The sequence below is a fragment of the Gallus gallus genome, chromosome 24, assembly GCF_016699485.2.
Source record: "Gallus gallus isolate bGalGal1 chromosome 24, bGalGal1.mat.broiler.GRCg7b, whole genome shotgun sequence".
NCBI classification, from domain to species: Eukaryota; Metazoa; Chordata; class Aves; order Galliformes; family Phasianidae; genus Gallus; species Gallus gallus.
Genome location: NC_052555.1, coordinates 1,152,423 through 1,176,521, shown reverse-complemented (window position 1 = coordinate 1,176,521; position 24,099 = coordinate 1,152,423). Strand labels below are relative to the sequence as shown.

The following is a 24,099-nucleotide window of genomic DNA, read 5'->3' as shown; positions in this document are numbered from 1 at the left end:
TCACTGAATCCAGCCTGGCTCTGATTTGCCACTTCTAAGAATAAATACTTCCTAAAAATAAACCTGTATGCTCCTGGTTTTCTTCCTTTCTTTGTTTTCTTTCTCTCTTTCTTCCCCCCCTTTCTCTCTTTCCTTCCACCTCCCCACCCACCTCTCCTCTTCCCTGTGCTTTGTGCAGACTGAATATTCAGAACCAGCTCTCCTTCCAGCATTATCAGGTTAGGGAGCTCCCTGCACACAGGGCTTCACCACAGTAAAAAGTTCACTTACTAAAATTACTGATACAAGAATGAAATATTTATGAGCCAGGCTTCTTCTTTCACCGTCAGCTTACAAAGACTGTAATTTCATCCCTGTGACAATCAGTCGGCTATGTAAGAAGTGAATCACTGAATTGACTCGGATGAGGGAAAGGCTGCCTCTTTCTGCCAGAATCACAACAGGATAAATGTAGAATCTATTTTCAGTTGGAAAACAAATAAACAAATTTAGAAAACCCACAACAATGGCTCAGAGACTACAGACTGCATGACGGACAGCTATGATAACAGCAAAAAGGGCTTTCCTTTCTGTTACGGCACCTTCCCATCCCTTTCTCCCTGAGAAGAACAGTAAGATTGGCACAAGAGCCACGAGGAATTTCTAAGCACTGTTACTCGAGCTCCCACTTCTCACTCCTCCTCAGGGAATATTACAGTAGAGCACCAACCCTCTGCATGTCACAGGTACGGATTGCTGACTCCCTCCTCATCCTCGCATAGAGGGGCCAGAATTTTTGGATGTGGCTGACCGGTCATTTTGGAAACCTAATTGCACGCCTTAGGAGAGGCATCAGAGCAGACTCTCCTCGTTCACTCAGGCATGAATCTCACTCATAATTATTGAGTCCATTTTGTATTCAGCTCCTACTCTCCCTCATGCAGAGCCACATCAGCTTAAGTGTTCTCATCTCATTTCTTCCTTCCCCACGATTCAAATCTTTTACATTAGCAGAGATGGGGGAACCCTCTTTGAAATGTATTATTTCATTGAATGTTTCCAGCCAGGCTACATTTTTCACAGTCTTTATTTGGATCAATCACATTAAGAGCTGATGTTGCATTATTTAAGCTTTGACAGGCATGGAATTAAGACACAGGTTTATTCCCTTACAGAAAATGTCAGAGCAGAATTAGACGATCACTTTAGGGATCGAACTGAACCACTCCAACTGCTGCTTTCCCAAGCAGCCAATGGTAGTGTTTTTGGACATATTTTTCCCTGGGTTCTTGTGGCACGAGAAGTAACTTTCTGGGAAAAACATCCTGTTCTCTTCTTCAGTGCAAACAACCTGTTACTGAATATTCAGTACCGAAATGTACGACAGCAGGCTGGATACTCACATAACAGAAAGTGCCCTAGGTGGTGTGTACCTAACACACAGGGATTGAAAGGACTTATGCCTGCGGGCAAGTCAGCTTGTCTGCTGCAGCATGCAGTCTTGTCTGGCTTCAGACAGTTCTATAACGCCATGTTGATTTACAGCAGCCAGGACAGCTCTCCCTGGTACTTTAATTCTCCCATATAAAGCTGGGTGATCTTGAAGGGTGGTTATGGGAAGGACAGAGCTCAGCACGCACTGCCCCAGCACACTGAGCAGACCACAGCTGTGGGCATCAGCACAGCTTTGCTCCTGCTGATAACTCAGTGCACTGTGAGTGCTGGGCTGTACCCTCAAATGTAGACAAAAGTCTTGGTAATGAATAAAGCAGCTTCTTCAGGGCCCTGCAGGGTGCTGGATTCCCACTTTTTGGATGAAATACCCAGACAAGTACATTTCCATTACTTTATGCATGGCAAAGCAGGTCATTAATATGTCTGTGAAGGACAGCAGTGGGTGCTGTGATGGGAAATGACAGCTGCCCATCACCTCTTTTGGAGCTGGGCCTCAGTGAGCTGGCCGCTGCTTACCCAGCCCCTGGAAGATGCACCTGTAAGAACCGATATGCCTCAGTAATGAGTGGGTTAATAAGCAGCTATCCACATTTTCCTCCTCTGGAGCTGTATTCAACCCCAACAAGGCCACAGCCTGTTTTTCAGCATGGATCATATCTTTCCTACTCAAGAGGTCACAGATTGTCAGCCTTATTTTAATGAGCTGCGTCCTGCAAATTTCACAGTCACTTCAAGTCTAATAAGGGAACCCACAGGGGCAGTGTTTTCAATTTGCTCTTCTTTCCTGGAGAGTTTGTACCATACATCACACGTAGTAGTTCACAGCTGGTGTAAAAGAAAAGAATCAGCTTGTATTCCCTATGCAGGGATTTTACAGTTCAATATTTATGAAGATTGGGGGTCCTCTCATCTGAAAGGCCAAGCAGTTTCTTTCACTCTGTGTGGGATATATTACGTTAATATAGTGAACAGCTGCTTCCAAGAACTAATTTGATGCTGGTGCTGAAAAGCTCTGTGCACTATAGAAATATTATGAACATCTAAGAGTCCTTCGTACTTTGCCTAGCTGAGCCTTGTGCATACAAATTAAACATAATTGGAATCCCTGCCCTCCCCCCCATCAGAACTAAGGGCTACTTTACAACTGAAATAACACCTAAATATCTAATTTTAATTTCAAATTCACTCCATGAAAGCGCAGCCTGATTGTTTTTCTCCTCGTTAAAGAAGGATTATGAAAAATGATCAAATCTAAGCATTACTTAAACGCGTATGAATGAACGCAGCCATCAGCTGGAGATCACAGGAATGCAGCACTGCTTGAATACTCATTAGTTCTTCCAGACATCTGATATTCCTTGTACACAGAGTAGCAAACACTATGGTTCAGTCAATAATACCGCCGTCCCATGGGAAATGAGGAGATCCACTTTCAACTCTTCCACTGAAGAACCCCCCCCGGACACCCAGTACCTGCCCCTCATCAAGGCACAGATTTGCAGGCACCAAGGACATCCATTCGATGTGAAACATTCGACTGGTTTGGATTACAGAACATATCAATATCTGTATTTGGACAGGTCACAATAATTGCTCATGTGAGAATGAGCTCCCACTTTTTGCAAAGCTGGGGAGCAGCGCCAGCCAGATGAGCAGGAGGGGCAGAAGGGACTCCCAGTGCCTGGGACAACTTTATGTGTGCCATGGATACTGAGGAACACACAGGGACCTGAAGGTTCCCCATGAGCGTCACTTTCATGTACCCACTTTGTCATTCCCAGCAGCCCAAGGAGACATCATTATGCTCACCCCCAGCTTTCATTTTCAATTTGCTGCTGGAAAAGCTCAAAATTTCAGGACAGGAAATTCTCCCTTGTCTTTCTACAGTGACAATTTCTATGGCCTGGAGAGCAGTAGAACAGTGTGTGCAAAACAAAGAAAAACAACTTCATCTACACTACAGTTAATAAAAATTAAATGTCAAGCAGGACAAGAAAAACTGATGTGGTAACATACAGAGGACAGGATCCATGAGAGACTGAGTAATGAAAAGGTCAGGAGGACCATAAATAAAGCTGGAAGCAGCCAAGATGTGGTGAGGGAGAGAGCTCATCTGAGGGGTACAAGTGCTCAGGCAGCTTAATGAATATGTTTTATGTAAATGGAACTATTACCATTCCAGGAACTGCCCTTACTCTGAACACGATACACACCCCGCATCAACCATCCAAACAAGGCATGAGCTGAACGCATTGCTTGTAGGGGCTGCACAGTGCAGGGACACAGCTCGGGGGCCGCCCAATGTTGTGTCTCTGAAGTTGTTCCTGGTTTTTATGTCCATCAGTGACCACAGCAATCAGGCTGAAATCACGAGCATGACCTACCAGTTGCTATTTGATGCCCCGTGACAGTATCCCAGATCCCACATCAGAATAAGCTGTAGCTCCTGCCTCAGTTAAATTGCAGCCATCAAGCCCTAGTTTGGAAAATCAGCCAGCTTGAAATTCAGGACATGCTCATGGGTCTTCCTGAAGCACAGCCTACACAGATATGACAAACAAAGCACCACGTGTAAGCACTGCCTCGCACTGATTTGTACAGGGGGTCAGGGGAAGCCAGGGATAAAACACAAGTTCTCTGAGTCACAGCCCATTGCCTTAGCCATCAATTATGCTGCATTCTTTGATATTGTATATAATGAAGAACAGCACTTGGTTCAAGGCTAGCTGTTCATTTATACCAGCTAGGACCAGTTATTTGTTCAGTTCATTATTATGATGGTTTATCATGTATGCTGCAGGAATCACTGCAGGATTCAGCCCTGCTGGCTGCTCTGCAGACACAACAGCAGCAATCCTGCACTCCGGAGCTCACAGTCTCACTACAAGGAACCTGAAAGCAGATGGGCAGAAAAAACAGGCAGGGGAAGCACAAGACAGAGAGACAACCATGATTCAATAAAACCTGACATCATGGAATAAATGTGATAAAAACATCTCGTCTGTGTTATTGAAGGGTCCTCGGAGCTGCAGTCCTGCTCCCTTCTCCTTATCTGAGTGCTGTGTCAGCCATGTGGTCTTTCTCAGCCTGACAGCAAAGAGAAGCCTCATCCCAGCACAGACAAACCCCTCCTGGCCTTCCTTTGAGGGTCGGTTGGGCAGTGACTCTCTCTGCCTGCACCTGGCATCTGTCTCTCCTCTTTCTATTCTGGGAGGAAGAGAAACAGCTGAGCTCTGCTACCGAATGCGAGGGAGGCAGATGGGGCGTGAATTCGGTAGTGATTGTACTGCTCATTTGTTTGGCATGAAAATGATGGACACACGATAGAACAACCCGGAACAAACATGGTGGGGGGGGGTGTAGGAATACTGAATAGCTTTTAGCATCATTTCTTTTTCCATTACTGCGAGTTTTTTTTCTCATTCAGTGATAAATCTGCATAAATATGGTGGGCTACAGTTGCCATTCTAATTCTCATGAGGTTTTTCATCGGATGGGCTTTCCTGTTTCTAGGATTTCCTATGGTGCATCTCTTTCCCTTTCAAGCAATGGGAATAGGCAGTTCAGTTTAACTGCTTAGCTAGCTGCACACACTCATTTGTAGGCAGTTTGGGTAACAGGTAAGGGGGGAGGCATTTGCTTCCACTATGGGATAGAACCATGGATTCATAGTATTTTTTAGTAACCTTTGGCTTTATCTGCATTTACTTAACTGAGCTGTAAATCCATAAAGGATTGGAGGACCAAAGTAGAACTTAAAAAGTATATACTTGAATGTTAGGTTTCTGTGGCATGAACCCTAATATCTTCATCAACCAGGACCATGAGCTTGGTGCTTTCTCAGGGCTTTACTTTGTAGCAAGAGTAATTCCAACAGCATATGCTGTTTGACAGAAGCCACCTCTGTATGTATTTGCCTACACACAGTAACACTTGAACATGCAGCCCTCCCCTCCAAAGCACAGCCAATAGTCCTTCAGAGCTGAACACTCTTCTGTTATATGCTGGCATTGCAGAGGGACCCACTGGGCTCCACCAGAGGGTCTTCCCATTTCCCTGGCATAAATGAGATTGGAACTTGCCCTTGACTTCTTCATATAGCAAAATGCCACCAGCTAGATGCTCCTGCTTCCCTCTCCTCGCACCTACCTAAGTGACCAGCTATCCCTGGGCTGAATGGTGCCAGTGAGAGCATCAGAATCAGACTTTCAGCACTTATCACTGTGTCACTGGCCTTGAAATGGAAACTGCTGTCACTTTTATGCATGAACTCAGTGCTTGCCTGGTTTCCCTGTAACCCCATTAAGTGTCCTCTCCATCATCCCCAAAACTGCTGCTTAATGCATCTGGCAATGTGCCCTCCTGTATTGCAGCAGATATGACTGGCAAAGTGAAGAGCTTATGACAAGGTATTAATTACTTGAGCATAAATAACATTCCCTCTTATCTCTGCTTCAAGATCCACTACTTCTGATGGAAATATATTCATAATAATAAATGAGAGAAAACAACAAAAGGAGTAAATCTGAGCATAAAAACGAGTGACAGGTCTCACAATGAGTAGAAATGAAAGCCAGGGAAGCTCAAATGAAAAATAAAGGTACATTTCAACACTTCTGTTGATTATCCCCAGGAAGCAAATGCCAGGAGCTGCATTTTTATTGTCTATGTGTCTTCACATCAATCTAAGAAACACAGTTTAGTAAAAACTAATAGTCTTAATGCACTTAAATATGGAGAGTCATGCAGGAGGAAGCAGTGTATGAGGCATCCAGGTCAGCTGGGCTGTGTAAGAGCACTGGTGACACTGCACAAGAACGGAACAGTTGGATGATGTGGTCTGGGAGAGCAGCTGATGCACAGGCTGAGGGCTTGCAGGCCTCCCTCCCACTGCAGCCCCAAACCCTCAAACAAAATCAAGCTTAACAACAAAGCCTTTACTTTGTGAGCAGCTCTCTTTCCCTGCCTCCATTCACAGCTCATCAACTCTCCTGCATTAGGAAGGTGTTTCCCAGCTATCCTGTCAAGAAATATAGCTTTTGTTTGCTCAGAAACACTCATTAATAATTGCAGGACAGAAATATATACCTGAAATCAAACTACTTCAGTGAGTGTTGGCTGCTGAGACTTCCATTGTTTTGTACCGTATGGTGTTGGAAAAGCATTTGAGCACATAGATTTGCCTGCTGGAGAGACGAAGTGTACCTTTACATTTGCATGAAGGCATCTGTATTTGAGCCAAAGAGTGCAGAGTCCTCAGCTGGTGGTTAATAAGCAGGAGCCAGGCATGCACATCTACATGTGGGTGTTGTGAGTGGCACACCATGGGCACAGCTCCTGAGAGCCAGCTGTGCTGTACCGACACTGCTACAACTGTATGCTCTTGTGGACAGGTACAGTTGTAAATGTTGCTTACCAGTAACGCATTTATGAGGCGTAATCGATGTTGTGAGTGTGTGTTTTCAGTTTGTTTACTGGGTACGTTGTATAAACGTCAATGATTATTTGTGTATGCATGGTGTGTTTACAGGCTATAAATGTTTCTTGCAGATTATCAGTTAATATTTTTAAAGGAGAGAGGCTGATGAATGTAAAGTATATATTGGTTATTTACATGGGTGGGCATAGCCACGTGAGCTATTTCAACTCACATAAGAGATACAGACTTGCATGTAAACCTCAATCACAGCAATGAGGGGATCTGTTCTGCTATTCGCATGGTGGATTGTCCGACACATGCTTGGAGAGCAGCAGGGAAATAGATTCTGTTTTCAGAGGTATTTCTGGAGGAGGAAGAGACTCACTCTCTTACTGTCAAAAAACTCATCATGCTCAATGAAATCAACCTTGGGATGCAGCTCAGGAGGAGAATGTGGGCTGGCCTGAAATGCTTTGGGAAGACAATGACCTGACTTCCTGACCAACCCCCACATAAATGTCATGCTATGCAACTTGGAAGTATGGTTCCTTGTATGTACCAAATACAAAGGTGCATGCTCACACTGACACTGAAGCATCTGTTCAACAAGGTGCAAACTTCGAACACAGGAACAGTCTGTGGAAGCCAAGAGAGTACACAGTGGCAAAAGGGCTTTGCTCAAGAAGGGAGAAATACGTAACTGCCAGTCATTGCAATGGGTGTGCACACACAACCCAACTATACATCCAGCCATTATTTTGCCACTAATGATGTTCAATGACAAACATTCCTAAGATGGAGCATATATGATTTCTCAGACTCGACAGTACTAGAAAAGAGCAGCTTTTTGTGATGAGACCTCAGGGGAAATGAAGTGGTGAAATAGCATTTTGGCGATTTGAAGATGGCTGGCTTCTCTCCGGAGGGTATCACACAGGTAGGAGAAGCAAGGGATGGATGCAATCCAGTGCTATTTTCCAAGCTGTCTATCTCTGGCATCACATAGGGGACCCAGACAGCCCTCTCTCATGCTGAATTGAACTGGACAAGTTAACTCACTGGGTAGAGCTTATATAACCTCTCTCTGAGGAGATGAAATTGCCTCTGCCTCACATGGATCAGTCACAGTCCTCCTTTCCATTACTCACCCCTACATTAGGAGTCCACTTCAGCTACAGAATGAAACATTCTGGAACACAAAAAAAATCTTTGCAGAGGCCGAGGTAGAGTGAGAAGTGAGGATCTGAGAAAAAGGACAAACCCTTCTAGGAAATCTCTCCCCTTTTTTCTCCCTATTTCCTTACCTTTCTTTCTTAGTTAATCCTGTTATGTACTACTGCACCTCCTACCTCACAAAAGGAGAATGTTGCAGGGCCAACCACCAATCAGCGTGCTTGCACTAGGGGGGCCAGATGGCATTGCTTATGTCAACATGTGTTCCCATTAGCTATAGGAACATCAGCATCTAAACCCTTACTGTAAGTATGTGCTTTATGGAAGAGCAGACCCTTTGGCAAACTGTTACTTACCCAGCCTACCTACTCCAGGAACTCTAGGTGAAATTCCAGATCATTCCAAGCTCCCAGGTAGCTACATAACTTTTTTAAATAATCAACTGGAAATGAGACACCCAGCCAGAAAATAAACCTTTCTGGAGCAGCATCTATCTGTTCTCTCATTGTGGATGGACTGTGAAATGTATCAGAGGTTCCATAAAAAGAGTGCACAAAGATGGCACATTGGTTTGATAGATAAAAACATTGGATAAACCTGCTAAGATCTGCAGGGAAAGCTGTCCTATTTGGTAAGAAATAAACAACAATGTCTGTGGTCTTGCAGCAGAACACCAACTAAAATCCTTTTGCAAAATCACGAAACAAGAACTCCACTTTGTACAACAGAGGTTTTTTGGTCTTCTTTTAATTAAGCAGTAACAATGTCTACAACACATCCACTCACAAGTTAAGTGAAGGCATGAAAACACATTCTTCATACTGAGATGGGAGCTTCTAGACCTTTACCTTTGTAAATACCCTTGCAAGGGGAGATACATTTTGAATGTCCAATGAACATTTTTTGAAACAACTACTGGTGGGGATTTCAATTTTAACCGTGATTGTATTTAGTGAGCCTTGTCCACAGAGATCCAAATGCTTTGCAAAGGAGTGCAAAGCTCAGAACCTCACTGTACAGTTATAGGGGAGGGAAACTGAGGCACAGTGCTGTGCAGTGACTCGCCAAGATCAAGCAGCAGGAACAGAGATCTGGATATAAACCTCAGGTCTCTGACTCAATTCCTCACTTGCTGTGTATATGGGCTTTGACTGCCCAGCAGCTCACGTGTTATACAGGCAGATCTTCTTTCACCTCTCCCGCTGTCCCATTGGCTCCACTGAATGCTGCTGGCTCCCTGTCTTCTTCCTCTTCCTCTTCCTCCCCTCTCACTGTCTCTGCTTCTCTGCCTCCGCCCAGGACAGTGGCACTAGAGATACTGCTGAGGAGATGCCCTTCCCGGCGGGACTCGGCCAGCTCTTTGGCACAGCACACAGGAGTGTTGGTTTCGTAAGTGCTGTGGAAGCTGTTGTAGTCGACTTCATAAAAATCCTTCTCCAGGGTGAGGACAGGAGTGAAGCGATGTCCCCACAGCACCTCTGTGTCCATGTAGGAGCTGCGAGCCTGGCAAGTCATCCCTGGGTGGAAAGAGAGGGATGTTAAATGCAAAGCTTCCTTACATGCTCATCCAGCCACTTCTTTCATTTAAAAGCACTTTCATGTTATTTCCATACCTGATTGCTCTGGGACACAGACAAAGTCTTCACTTAATAAGCCTCATAAAAGCCTCTATCATGAAAAAGCTGAGCTCTCAAAGGAAAAGGGGTGGACTCATCGCCGTATCTTCAGACTGCTTCCTGAAACCTGCACTTAAGGCTTTGAAGTCTGGTAGCACTAAGCAGCTTCTCTCTGTCCTCACATTTCTCTGTCGAGGTGCTGCTTCCTTGCGTGGCTGCTACTAACAGTGTTTCTGCTGAATCACGTGCTAGAATGACATACAACCCTGCCAATGCACTTCAATCCTGACCCACGCAACCCTCAAGGAGAATGAACTGCCAAAGTCGCTTGCACTCCCACTGTGTCCCATGCTGTCCCTCTTGAGCTACAGCCCCACCAGCTATTCCCCTTGCACACCAAGTGATGCAGTCTGTAAGGAGGAACAGGCCCCTGTCCCCATTGATATGACCTATATGGCATGCTGGCTTACATATTTCTTTGGAGGGTTCAATCCAACAGTAATAGGTTGGCTGAATCAAAGCACATAGCATCACATAGTCAAGCTCGTAAACATATTGAATTCAGTGTCTTAATGGAATGAACGAACAATGGGCAATATGAAACTGATTTTGTCAGGCTTCTTCTCAGCCCCAAGAATCAGAGTTTGTTTATGTACTTTGAAAACTTTTAAAGAGGCTTTGCAGAGCAGAGATAAGGGTTCAGCATTGGAGTGACCTCCTCTGGAATCACCTGCTGACTGAGAAGCCGAGGCTGACTTCTCTTCCAAACGTTTGTTGTCTGCTCACCCTGAATGTGTTATGTTTTGCACTTAATTCTGGTGAAATGTAGGAAAGCTGACCTCACAAAGCCCTCCCTCTGTTCTCCTTTGGGGTGTGAGTGATGGCCCTGACTGGAATACATTCAAAACATGCACTTGATCCAGTTTGCAGCCAATGCTTCCAAGCCTGCCTCCTGCAGCTGCAAGTATGCAAACAGAGATCCGAAATAACGCACAGGGGGAAAGTGATGGTGTCACATGCTTCAGGAAAGAGGATATGTGTTGTCACCATGTGAGTTCTATGGACTGCCTGATATCTCAGAGTAATCAAAAAGCTTATCCTTTCAAAAAGCTACCTTCCAACAGACTGAAGCTTGTTTCTTATATTGCTGCTACAGTCCATTAAGACATGAACACAAGCAAGATCTGCTGAAGACTTTACTTGCCTCTTACTGAGTGCTTTCAAAGCCCAGGAATGCAGAAGAGGCCTCTGACACTCACAGGGCTAGGAGCTGTAAGCAGACAGACTGACTTCTACCATGGCTTTCCAGGAGCTGCCTATAGGCATGGCATTGTGAACCCAGGCCAAGAAAGAATGGCCTTGCTAAATGCAGAGGTCTGAGGCATCCAAAGGGAACTCCTGCCTTGTAATCATGGCCTTAAATAGTTCTTCCACTGGGGGAGAACCTTACAGTGAACCCGAACTCCAGAGACCCGATCACAGTTATTTCCTGCTGTAAATATTCAATTAAGGAAGGAACAATAGAAAGCTTTCATCAACCAAATACTGCTCGCTGCCAGCTTCCTGCAGGAGCTGCTTTCTGTAACCCCAGGGGTATGCAGAGCCAGCACAATAAGACAACTTGTAATTGCTCCATAATCCCGTTCCAATATTCCTTCTTAGCACATGTGCAGTGGTATTTTAATTGCGTGGGGACATACTGCTTGGCAACTCCTACATTACCCAGTAAACAGCAGCATTGTCTCTGCCTCAAATTCCATTAAGTGCCTGCTTTGCAGGCTGCCCTGTGCTCCTCAGCCTGGTTAATTAATGCAACTGTAATGTCCCTGGCTAATCACTGCCTTTGTAACTGCAAAAAGATGACAGAGGAGGTGTGGAAACAATAAACCTTGCTTTATTAACAGCGCATGGATGCAGCCGCCTCCCATTTGCATACAACTTGCACTCTGCCTTCTGTGCTGTGGATGTTGGATTCTGGCTTGCAGCGGGGCTGTTATTCCCTAGGCTCACACCTTTCATGCACCACTCTGCACTCACTGCAAACACCAGCGGTCCTATTTCACAAGCCTTGCCTGTCCAAGTCCATGGGTGTAAGTGGACCATTACGTCCTATGCTCACATCCATCAAGAACCACGCCAAATGGGTCACTGCCATTCTGCTCCATTGCAGCAGCCCTGCCCTGTGTGCTCCTGCTGCAGCTGTCTGCAGTGCTGCTGTCCTGCACAGTGCATGCAATAAACTGGGGGAGATTCAAACTCCCTGAATTTCTTGCAAAAATAATCACAGTATGATACTTGGTCTTGAATAACGCTGTTAATGCTTTTCTTAAAATAGATATAATTACATGTTTTAGGTTTAAATGGTGTGGATATTTGGTACAGTTATAAGGAAGGAAGGAAGTAATACTTAGTGACTGGGGCATTTCATTCAAACACATTTAATGCCAAAGAATATCTTCATTTCTCCTTTGTCAGCATAAGCAGATGTGCTTCAAAACTTACATCCAAGTAAAAATCACAGAGATTTTTACTTTCCAAGCATATTGATTCTTCCAGGTCCAGTGAAGGTTTAATTTTCTCCTAAACAATCTGGTTTAAAAATGAACAATTATTTCTTCTATAAACTGGTACTGCCTGTCAGCTGTGTAAATGGGAAACGATGTGCAACACTTTCACCTTTCGAGTTCCAGCTCCATCTCCCCCACCCACCTCATCTCAGAGCTCAGCTTTCAACTGCAAACAAAACTGCATTTGAATTGAAACCAGATAAGGGTTAGAAGCACAACATTATGAGCAGACACACCAAGTTTTCAGTAAAGCTGGAGCCAGCTCCAGGCCTTTCAGATAGCTGGAGACCACAGGAGGGCCTCCTGCTTTCAACTTCTGCAATAAGCATTTCATAGAGCGTTGATGATCATTTCATTACAGAGGAACCCTAAGGAGTGGACTTTGGTTCTGCTGACCAGGATCAGTAGTGGGGTCTGTGCATAGTCCTGTCCACAGCAGCCAGATATACATTCAGAATGGCTTGTTTCTGCTTTCCAGTTGATGAAAAGATGTGAAATATATTGCAGTGTGTGTTAAACCAGGTGTGTCATTGCATTCAAGAACAGAGAGACTGAGGAAAGATTCCTGTGTAAAATTGGTGTGAGGGAACTCCACCAAATAGGCACTTTTCTGTCATCAAAATCAATGGGGATCAAGCAGCTTACATTTTATCAAAGACAAAGGCATGTAAATACGTGCTGACAAAAAGCAGTTATCTGATGGCTCTCTCAGTGAGGAGCCTGTATTTTCTGCAATGTACTCAATGAGAGCTGCAGATTTCAGAATGTTTCACTGCTTGCAACACCACTGATTATGCAAGTGGAGGCTGCTGGCTCTGCCTCACTGCTATGGAAAGGGGAAAAGCTGCAGGAAAGCACTCCAGATTTCCAGGCCTTGCTTACCCTCAGGTCACCAGTTAAAATCAAACTTCATTATCGTGGGCCAATTCTAACTGCACTGTGCAGCTGTTTGGGTGCCCAGAGAAGAGCCAGCCGTCTCCCTCCAACTTCAGAGGTCGTTTTTTCCCCCCATGTACCATCACAGCCCGTACCCATATTGGCACTTTCTCAGGAGAGGGCAGGAGGACCACAAAGCACGACCCACCAGCCAAGAAATGGCTGCAGGCTTCCATCGGATCACATCAGCAGCAGAGCTGAATCGTTTGGCACTGTTACACAGCCTGGACTTCCTCAGCGGGTACAGCCATCCCAACCCCTGGGGCTGTCAAGACAACATTTTTCATCAGCCTAAAATTAACTCTCCTCATTTAAATGCCACGAGGCTCAGTGATTATCTGCTGGCAGCGCATCATGTGGATGCTGACTGCATGTTTGCTGTATTTGCTCGGCTCTCTCTGCAGTTTAGCCACAGACACTGCTGGAGGTGATTTCACCTCTCTGGCCCTGGCTTCGTATGCTATTGTGCACACGCTGATTTCTCCCCTTGTACCAGGTGCACTAAGGCTGCACAGTGCAGACTGCTGCTTCAGCTGAGCTCCAGCTGCACTGCCAGAGTACAGACAAAGAACTGATGGACTCAGAGGTATAGCAGCAGACCGATGGCAAGCAGTAGCTATAAAAAATTTACTTCTATCACTCCAATTAAGAAATACACGTCTTTAGATTAGCATCAGCATTTCAATAGCTATAAAAGCTATTAGTCTCTTTGCATTAATTAGACCGAGGAACACTGCAACCTCCAAAAAGTCAATATTCCTCCAACTTCAAAAGGAATATTAGAAGGTAGGAGCATGGCCCTCCAATTATTCATGCATGTCTCTTTGAGAGGAGGACATGTCCAGGATTGATTCACTTTGATTTTTATGCCAGAGGAGAGTAATAGGATTTTAATTTTTCTGAATGCTCTCCAGGCATGGAAAAGCTCCCAAGCACTGGGAAAAAAGTAGTAATAAAAGGGTATTGTGATTTGAAAACCTTGAGTTTGGTGGCCTTGCCTCTGCCAGGCAGAACCTGAGGCCCAGGTACCCCCAAAGCTGCAGACTCCTCACAAAGGCATTCATAGTGACTGCAGGGACATCTAAGACAAGAGGTGTGCCCACATCTGCCCACAGAGCACAGTGTGGGTGGTGAGAGCAATGTCTGCAGGTGTCTATCTCTTGCCTTTAATTACATAGGCGGTGTCTGTAACAGTTCTGCAAGGTCCTTCTTGCAGAAGAGAAAATGTATTTATATGCAAAATGCAAAACAAAACAAAGAGAGAACCCAAACCAGATGCTGAATGCATGAGAAATCCACTTATTAATTTCAGCCTTCCTTTGTTCTCCCAAGAAAATCATGACTAATTTCAGAATGTATTACGTTGTGACTGCTTCTTATTCTCCTACGTTTACAGCCACAGCATTTGACTGTATCCTCTGTATAGATGGATGGTTTGAGATGCAAAAGGGCTATATTCCCATAGGGACAGGATGAGGAACTGAGATGCAGAATCCTGACACATGGCTGACTACATATATATATATTTATGTAGACTGTAAGCCAGAAATATATCAACCTATCCTGTCCTTTCCAGGTGTTTACTATAATTTTGTTCTGCCATGGACTAGTTAGGTCTTTAGACTGTGTGGTATTTAATACAGATGGGGAAAAGAGGCAGCAAAAACCATTGAGGACCAGGGGTGATGTGACAAACACCAATGCACCAATGTCTCTATGCCCAGACATGAGCAATAGTGGACACTGTAGACTCAGAATGAGGTTTACAGGACAGGTACTGATACATTTAGTCTTGGTTAGTTGTCACTAAGTAGCAGAAGAAAGGTAAAGCTGGAAGAGGTCTTTTCTGGTACGTAGACTGTTTCATCAATGGGAATGAGGGTGACATGGTTTTTTTTAAATGGAGTCTCTCATGTTCTCTAATTGAATCAGCCATTTCTCCACCACACAACCCAGCTGACTCTGCAAGCACACAGAAGAGGTGAGTGAATCCCCACTGTGTTTGCATGCCCTGATAGATATTAAGTACCAGGAGGGCAAGGCCAAGATGTTTGGCCAACTCCAGCCTGGCCCCCTTCTGTCAATAGGATGGTTCTCATTTTTTTTTTCTTACCATTGTGGGAAGCAGAAAGACAGTGAAAGCAAAAATGTATTCACTTGGCAAACAGATTTTCCACCTTCATTCTTTCCTTTTATTGCAGGTCAAATTTGGGCCAGCTGATCTGGACGAGTGTCTCTTTAAGATATGGCACAAGAGAATTAATTCCCTAAAGTAATCTCTATGACCAATTCATTAAGCGAGCACTGAGAGCAGAGCTGCTGCTTTCAGGATGCCCACAAAGCAGCAGGGAAGTCAGAACTCTTGTCATCTATATTGATTTTGTCCTTCCAGTGGTTATTTCACTCAGCAATGATCACCACAGATCTGCACAGAAATGCAGCCTCCCTTTGGTGCCCTTAACCTCTTGTGGGGTCACAGTGCCACAACCACACTGAAACTGTGCTTGGGAAGGCCCTGAGCAGCAGCTGTGCTGCAGCCTGGCTGTGTGGGGTGGGAGTGCAATGGCTGTGGGTCCCTGGAGAGCTCTCACTGCACTAATAAAATGCTTATTTTCTTCTTCAGCCAAAGGAAAACCCAGCATTTCAGGCTGGCTGATGTGCTTCCTGTGTGCGTACATTTTTTAAACAAACAAACAAAAGATCACTTTTTATTTGAAACTATTTACTGTCTTTGCCTTTCATGGGATGGGAATTCAAGGTCAGTGAGAAGAGTTACCTGTCTGAGAGCAGGACAAGGCATTTCTTGGACAGTGTGTGGCTATCTAAAACTACAGGCAGTGGTTATGAAATTGCTCCCCTCAACGTTTACTCACTGAACATTATTCACTCAGAGACAATGCTCAGAATGCCATTGGTCATTTACATGTTAACAATCACAGCACAGTCAGATCTGGCCCGCTTTCAAACTCCTTACCAAACACAGCCATCTTCCCCCCTGGCTGCAGGGTATGATCTGTTGTTCTGTACAGACTGGGAGAGTCTCCATTCATTTTCCCTCCTGCCAACAACTGCAGAGCTGAGCTCCCCCAGGGGTGCATGCAGGACCTGTCTGCTCTGGGGCACCGTGAGCAGAGCTGGATGTGCTTAATAGCCCCATAGGGGGTTATTAAGGGAACAAGTAGCCTGCCGTGTTTTCTTGCTGTCCCAAACCCGAACAGGTTGTAGTGGTGTCATCATTTAATAGAAGTGGCACTGCAGGTAAATTACACCATTCCTGAAAGCAGATGGGGCATAGGCAATAGGAGGGAAAGAACCGAAAGAATTTGCTGGGAGCAAAGTTTATGGTATGGAGGGAGGGTCTTCAGTATTAAAGTCTCTAGAATGGGTTTAATCAATATTATGAAGTGTAAGGACAAGGCAGGGAAGCAGAAACCCCATGTGTCCACAAGCTCCTTTCGCTGGGACAAACCATCACCCATGTGCCATTCGGAAAATCATTTCAGCCTCTGAATCAGATCACACCATCACCTGAGGTCTGCTCCCACTCTGCTCTAAGCCCAATGAAAACTGGCTCTCCTAGCTCTGGTTTTGAAATTTCACAACGTGTCTTCTGAGACCATAACAAATCATTTCCACAGATGTCTGTTCCTTAATCTCATTACACACTGGTCTGTACAATCCCTCTGGGAATGGAGCCCATTTGTAAAGTAATATTATTCCTATGCCATTCTTTTAATTTTAAGGCTGTTGCTGATAATGACTTCCCCTCACACACATCCAGCAGAGACTGAGCTCTCATAGGAGGACAGCAGTGCAGTACTGTTCAAAAAGAATTTGATAGTGTCACAGTGTGATGAGGGAAGAGGCTTTGGACACGCAAGGAACTGCATTCCATGCTCACATTAGGTGGTTCTAGTATCTGGTAATTGTTTAGGCTACAAAATAAGCTCCCATTACAAATCCTCCCCTTTAATATTCTTTTCCACCCCCTCTTCTTTTGCCACATCTCTACAGTATTCTGCTGGCAAAGAATATTTGCCTAGCAATGCCACATGAATTCCACCCATACAGTGCAGTACTCCAACCTAAGCACAGTGCAGTCTGTGCATAACCACCCATTAGAAATGCTCACCTATTGCTATTCACTAATGACTGCAGGGAGATATTAGGGAACAGAGGTAGCTTTCTAGAGTGTTGTCTTCAGATCTGAAGTTCTGGGCTGCAGGATTTGGAGATACTCCTCCTCCTTATGTTCAGCTGTTAGGAGACCAACAGGGACAAATCACAAGGAAGGGACAGTATTCATTGTAAGTTAAGGGCAGAATCTGTAGGACAGGATGCCGATGCCACTGAGAACCCACATCAAGCAGAAATCCCATGTTAGTGCTTCAGAGAGAATGGGTGCTTCAACAAGAAGAAAAAATACTTGGGTTCAGAGCAGTCTTATAAGAAAAATCCTTAAATGCCAAAGGGCAAAATTATTCATAAAAGCATTTCTGTATCTTCGAGTCTTTCTAGGTTCCCACATCTCTAGACAGTAATTCGCTCCTCCCTGCTGCCTGCAGTCCCATTGCCTTTAAGGACCCTGATCTGACCACGGCACGCTGCCAACCCCAGGCTGAGAAAGCCTGCCTGAAGGGAGCATCCGCATCTCAGGCTGCTTAAAATCGCTTGCTCCCTGTTGGCTCTTTCTCAATGCCTAGAATAAATGAATTAGCTGCAAGTGCTAAAATGATCCCTTATGCCTTATCTTTTAGCTATAACTCCAGAGTAAAAGCATCTTCTCCACTAGCCAGACCCAAAAGGGATGTACTGTATCCTGCCCTTGGGAAGAACACGGAGGGCCTTTGCAGACATCCATACTCTCACCCTGTGAAGCACACCGCCATATCCCTTTTTACACACCTTGAAAGGCTGAGGCACACAGTTTTTCCAGATTCATTTTATATGGAAGCAGATTTCTTCCATTGCCTACCACAAAAACACCCATAGGAGGAAGCTGGGAATCAGCTGAGCTTATCTCCTAATCTGCCTATTGCACAGAATTGTTTTATGCTGTTAAACAGCTGGCATTTTTCCTCTCTGAGCTCCTTTTTAAATACATGTCCCGCATCATATGCAAGTCATCCAGTCTCAGCACACGCTGTTTTATGGGATATTGTAATACTGGGGCACTTCCTTCACAGCCTCCATTATGTAGCAATACCACAGCACTATCTAAAACAGCAGTTACAGCCAAATTTTAATACAGAGGAGAAATGGAAAAGGATTTGCAACATGAATTTTGATCACAGAAAACAGAACCACATGAGACCTTACAGATTCGTTCAGTTCATTCCTTTTTTTCCTATGGATCTATTCTAATTGACTATGGACAGCTCTTCATCTAACTCCTTGTGTGACTCCAAACATTACAGTGTGAGCTAGACTTCTCTTTCAATCACTATCCAAATCAGACAACAGTACCTTACCTGAAGGAGTCACTTGGGAATGATAAACCCCAATATGTTGGCAGTGAAATTTCTCCCTTTTCTCCCTCAAAATTGTGACTGATTTTGACAAGTGCTTACCTGTTGCTTCCACCATTCCTTCCAGAATGACCACAATCTCAAACTCTTCCTTCTCCAGCTGGGTGCGGGACATCTCCCAGAAGGGGCTTTTCTCGTTGATTTCATGTGAGATGATAAGAGGTGACACCAGGAACAATCTGTCATCTCCAGTGTCAAATCCCACATTGATGTCCGTTTGGTTCAAGGGGATGAACTCTCCCTCTTTGGTCTGTTTGGACTTAATCAGTTTGGCTCTAATGGAAGCCTCGACAATGTGGGAATTGCGGAGGTCTCCAACACGAAACATGAGACAGAGCTTCTCATCCCTCATGGAAATCACTGCATTGTTAGAAAACATGAGGGTTTCAGCTCTCTTCTTTGGTTGGCTGATCTTGACAAACATGCATCCCACCATGAACGCATTGACTATGGAGCCCAGAATAGCCTGGATCAGGAGCAGTACAATGCCCTCTGGGCACTTCTCAGTTATAACCCTGTAGCCATACCCAATTGTTGTCTCAGTTTCAATAGAAAAGAGAAACGCAGAAACAAATCCACTGAGATTTTCAACACAAGGGATCCAGTTTTCATCTTCAAGGTGGTCCAGGTCTCCCCGGATATAGGCAATGAGCCACCATATGAACCCAAAAAACAACCAAGTGATGGTATAGACCATAGTGAAGACAAGAAGATTAAAACGCCATTTGAGGTCCACCAGTGTAGTGAAGAGGTCACTAAGGTATCGGTAGGTTTCCTGAACGTTCCCATGGTGCACATTGCACTTGCCACTTTTCTCCATGTACCGCTGCCGTGGCTTCTTACCTTCTGCTGTTATGAGTCGGGTTCGGTCAGTGGCAATGGGGACGTCATCCCGAGCCTGTTTGGGAATCTTCTTAGGCTCTCTGGATGCAACTCCGATGTCCATGTCCTGGTTCATGAAGATCCTAGAATCTCTGGCCATGGCTGGGCTGGGGGAGAAAAAAGAAATGAAGTTTCAGATCAAAGGGAAAGAATTGAGACAACGGTCGTGCTGTGTGAACCACTACGGAGAGAGCAGGACCACAAACATTGCAAACATTAACACTGCCTTGATGAAGCATGCTGGTACAGGGCTGGATATAGGCTAACTTTACATTGGGAAGGCTTTTTGCTCAAGCCACATCTTCCCTCCTGGTACTGCTCTGCACAGCACTTTGAAGGGCTTCAGCACTTCTCTGCCAGCAGCCCCCTGCTAAATACAGCATCATACTGAATTGGATGTTAAATACCGATCTGTAGCACACAGTCTCTTTGAAGGTGAAGCAGCTGCCTGTCACCTCACTTACTGCATCACTGGACCTCAGAAGCAGGCAAATGAGAATGGCCTGGGTGAAACACAGTGGCCTTGTTGAAACTTCTTGGTTTTCCTTTTCTTACATGGTGCTCACTTGGTTCTTTGTTTTAGACCCAAAATTTCCCAGAGATCACAACCAGAAGCAAAGTAAAGTTGTAATAATGTGCATTCTCAAAAGAGATTGGAGATTCCTGGTGCTTCAGGCAGATACCAAGAGAAGCCTTAGAAATGCACAGAAAATACTCTGCGCTACTGCCTACCTAAATCTCACACAAGTCTAAATTATTCATCAAGGTTTCCCTTACAGTCAGCAGAGAAAAGAACCTCCAGGGATAATGAAGATTTCAGATGTACTGATTCACCTTCCAGGTATATTCACTCCTTTCCACAAATTATTCTGGGATCCTGAATTCCAGAGGTGAAATAGGCTTTCAGTTCAGCATCTTCAACTACGTGTCTATGGGTCTGATGGATCCGGGCCTACTGGTAACCAGATATATGAGAACTCTTTTACTTCATTTGATGCTAGACAAACAGCAGACACTTTCAGAAATGTAACAGCTATTAAAAACCCACGCTCTACATGCAAAACTATGCTTGATAAGATACAAATAATACAAAATTATGCCTGAAATGATTTTTGCTGGTTATCATGCAATATCCTGTTTACTCAGATGATTCGATATACCTCTAAAAAAAACAAAAAACCCAAGCATGCTCTATAGAAAAATGAGAATCTCCACTCTAAATGCAGGGCACAGACAAAATCTCTGTGAAAGACTACCTGAGAAGCCTTAGGAATATCAAAGATAGAGTAGCAATATTCTCTATGATGTTCATTCTCTGCATTGCCCTCTGCAAATCCTATTAAAATCCAACTAAATCTATTACTGCTCCCTCTATCTTTAATCTTCTTATGAGCCTGTGAATAAGAAGAGGTGTAGAGATACAATTAAGAGTGTCTTGGGAAAGATAATTTTAAGAACAAGGAATGTAGCTTCATCTTCTCAGAATTAAAAAGCATGAAGGGTGGGCAAGAAGGAAGCAGAGGCAGGATGAATACACGGAGCAACAAATTTCCACTTCTATTCTGCTGTAGCCAAGTCTGGTTAACAGCAAAGAACTGCTCCACGCCCTTGTACAAGTCAGCATCAATCATTACCCCACTGAAGCAGCCAGAGCCTGTTGTTGGAACCATCCCCGCTGGCTCCATCCACCAGGGAGCCCGGCCATCTGTCCGCAGCACAGCCCCAGCGCTTCCTTCTGCTGGCAGATCTGCCTGCTTGGAAGGGTCTGAGCCAGGGCTGGGGCAGTGCAGTCACAGGAAGGGGAAGCAGAAGGGATCCGTGTATCTGGTATGGTAAGCTAGGGGAACTGGTTTGCTGTGCCCACTGCCTGTCATCGTGGACACAGGTGAGGTAACCCCAGCACTGTGCTGCTCCCTTTCTCTCACAGCATCACCAAGGATTGGGGCAGAATATTAATCCCTAGCTCTGTCCTCACATTCATTCTCTGCAGACGACTCCCAGAGCTGGCTAACAGCAGATTTAGACATATCTCGAGTCATTTTCTTACAAATTCAACCCCCCCCCAGCTATTGGTGTGGCTCTTTGCTGCCTTTCGGTGTACATCTATTTACATGCACACCAAGTGGCTGCTTGAGCTGTGAGATTATAAGGGTACACACTGACACTCACTTCACAACGCGCAATAGCATATGCCAAGTGCAAGTCAGAACAACCAGAAACTTTCATTTGCCTTTTTAAGAGGGGAGGAAACATCCCATCACTGATCTCAAAAGAATTTGGTACAGAGAAGGACCTCTGTGCTTCCTCCTCAGCACTTTTGATTCTTGTATTGTTTGATCGATCCAGTACTCCATTTACACTCAAGATTTGGGTCCATCTATATATGTGTACAAGTGTGAAAGCAGGCAAATGTTGCACGTTTTCGATTTAAACAAGAATTTTGTTGTTTTAAAAAATGTTATAAAACTTAAATGTAAAACTGAATTTCGCTTGCACTAACACTACATAGGAGAGAACAACCGATTTCAAGACATTCATCTATAGTGTAAGGTTCCATATTTCAGATTCATACCCAAGAGACCCAAAGGATCTGGAAACATATTAAAAAGATCAGAATAGAATAAAAATAATCATAAGGACTAAATCCCTAGAAATATCACTCTGGTGAAACCAGCTACAAGGACTGCCCATTAATGAAAACACAGGGAAACTTGCTTTAACTAAAACACTCAGGGGACTGGCAACACCACTTTTCTAATGCTACTGATCTTTAGCAATAGGTCAAGAGAAATCTGTCTGGAAATCTTTAGGAACACCTCACAAGTGCTCCATTAAAGCAAAGAAATTCCTGCTGTAAATGAACTTTACTGACAGCTGCAGTAGCCTAACAACCTCTGCTAATATTTGATTTAATGCTCTCCCATTGCAGTGAGAGCACAAACTCAGTATGTGGTTACTGAAAATAATTAAGCGCATGAATCTCTGAGCACAGGTTTGGGTGTCTGAAGACTATCCAGCTTTCTGTTACAAATGCTTGCAGTATTTATTCTCTAATTCTGAGCAAATCACTGCCTCTCCCTCTTCCTTAATTTCCCAGCTGTAAAATCTGTGATACAAATACAATCTGGGAGATCCGAGGCAGAAGAATCTAACAGGAAATTCACTATTATTCCCTTATTAGTTCAGCTGCATTGGAGAGTTTTATTATGGATGGCAAGACACCAAAGAGGACCACTGTCCCTATGTAAGGAGTTGGTTTACTTCTCTATTGTATGATACGCTGCCATCAAGTATACGCATCTTTTCCAGGTACTGGTAATTATGTGCAAGCATCTTGCAGAGATTTAGACTTCAGTTTGTAAACCATTGCTCCATCCAGCAAAGAGATCTGTGACACAGAATTGCCTCTTACCATCACGCACGCCATTCTGCTTCACTGGCATTTACCATCTTTGGTTAAATGGGGCCAGGATAATAAAAATGTCACATTTGTACAAAGCTGCTTTCCTTTTGGACAGATAGCTGCAAAAGAAGATGTGAGTCACTGCATTATCAACCTTGCAAAGAGGCTTTTTATCAGACTGGCTGTTGCTCAGCTTTAAGCCAGACAGACTCAGGGGCAGGCAGCGACATTTGGGCTCTTGGCTCTGCTGAAGCAGGGTCACACTGGGGTTAGTTAATATCTTCCCAAGGCATTGTTCTGCAGAGCTGTCTACAAGCCCATCCTATAGTGCCGATGTACCTCCTGATAGCCCCGAGTGCTCATGATTAAAATTTGCTGAAGACATCTCAGGAGGCAAACCTGATATAGTCTGCATGAGGTTTTTCCCTGCTGGCCATGGTGACTTTTTCCATTTAGATAACTGCTGATCTCACTTGGGTTAACACAGGTTTCAGCGTGGATAGGATTTGCCTCTGGAGAAGTCTAACCTTGCAGGCAATAGGAGTCTGGATATAGGAACTTGCCACTAAGTTTGGGTAAAAAGTCACTTCCCACTGTTTGCTTCAAACCCAATGCCCATGTCACCTTACGCCACGGGAATAAATGGACAACTGTTCTTTAGTAACCCTCCTATTTCCCCAAGTCAGGATTTTACTTAACTCTATCACCTGCTTCCCAAGATGAGGAGCCCTACACTGCTAACGAAGCACAGATCACCACTGGAAGATCTTGTGCAATTCATTCCACCTTTCTTAGAAATAGACATATAATAGAGGGTATAAAGACTCTTTGCAAAGTGCTTGGGGACCCAGAGGTGAAGGAATGCTACCCAAAACCAAGACAAGACACTTCAGGAAGCTGCCCAAGAGAGACCTGTGACACTTCACTAATTAGCATGTGGTCCCAAAGCTCCCTCAGCCCAATAACTGCTTTTTGGAGTGTATTCTCACTCAGCACTAATGCTGACCTTCCTGCTTGGGGTTCATTAGGCTCAGGAATACCGACACAGGAGGTGTTCATTCTTTCAAAACAAAATCCCTTGTAAGGAAATCTCTCTGGGTAGAAAGTTAATAAGGCACAAAGACAGAGCTTATGGGTGTTT

The 24,099-nt window shown here is 44.5% G+C and overlaps 1 protein-coding gene across 6 annotated transcripts in view; it reads right to left on the bottom strand.

Moving 5' to 3' along the window:
- Positions 1–24,099, bottom strand: part of KCNJ5 (Potassium inwardly rectifying channel subfamily J member 5) — a 127,097-nt gene that overhangs the window by 69,140 nt on the left and 33,858 nt on the right. For 3 of the 6 annotated variants that reach the window (XM_417864.7, XM_046903828.1, XM_004947965.5), the window contains 2 exons: positions 18,716–19,662; positions 8,743–9,543 (listed from right to left, as the gene is read on the bottom strand). In XM_417864.7, the coding sequence (XP_417864.2) occupies positions 9,197–9,543; positions 18,716–19,662 (1,294 nt within the window). In that variant the 3' untranslated portion in view covers positions 8,743–9,196. Of the gene's footprint in view, positions 1–8,742; positions 9,544–18,715; positions 19,663–24,099 lie in introns of those variants that run through there. The other 3 variants (XR_006932095.1, XR_006932096.1, XM_015298110.4) reach the window with 1 other exon arrangement.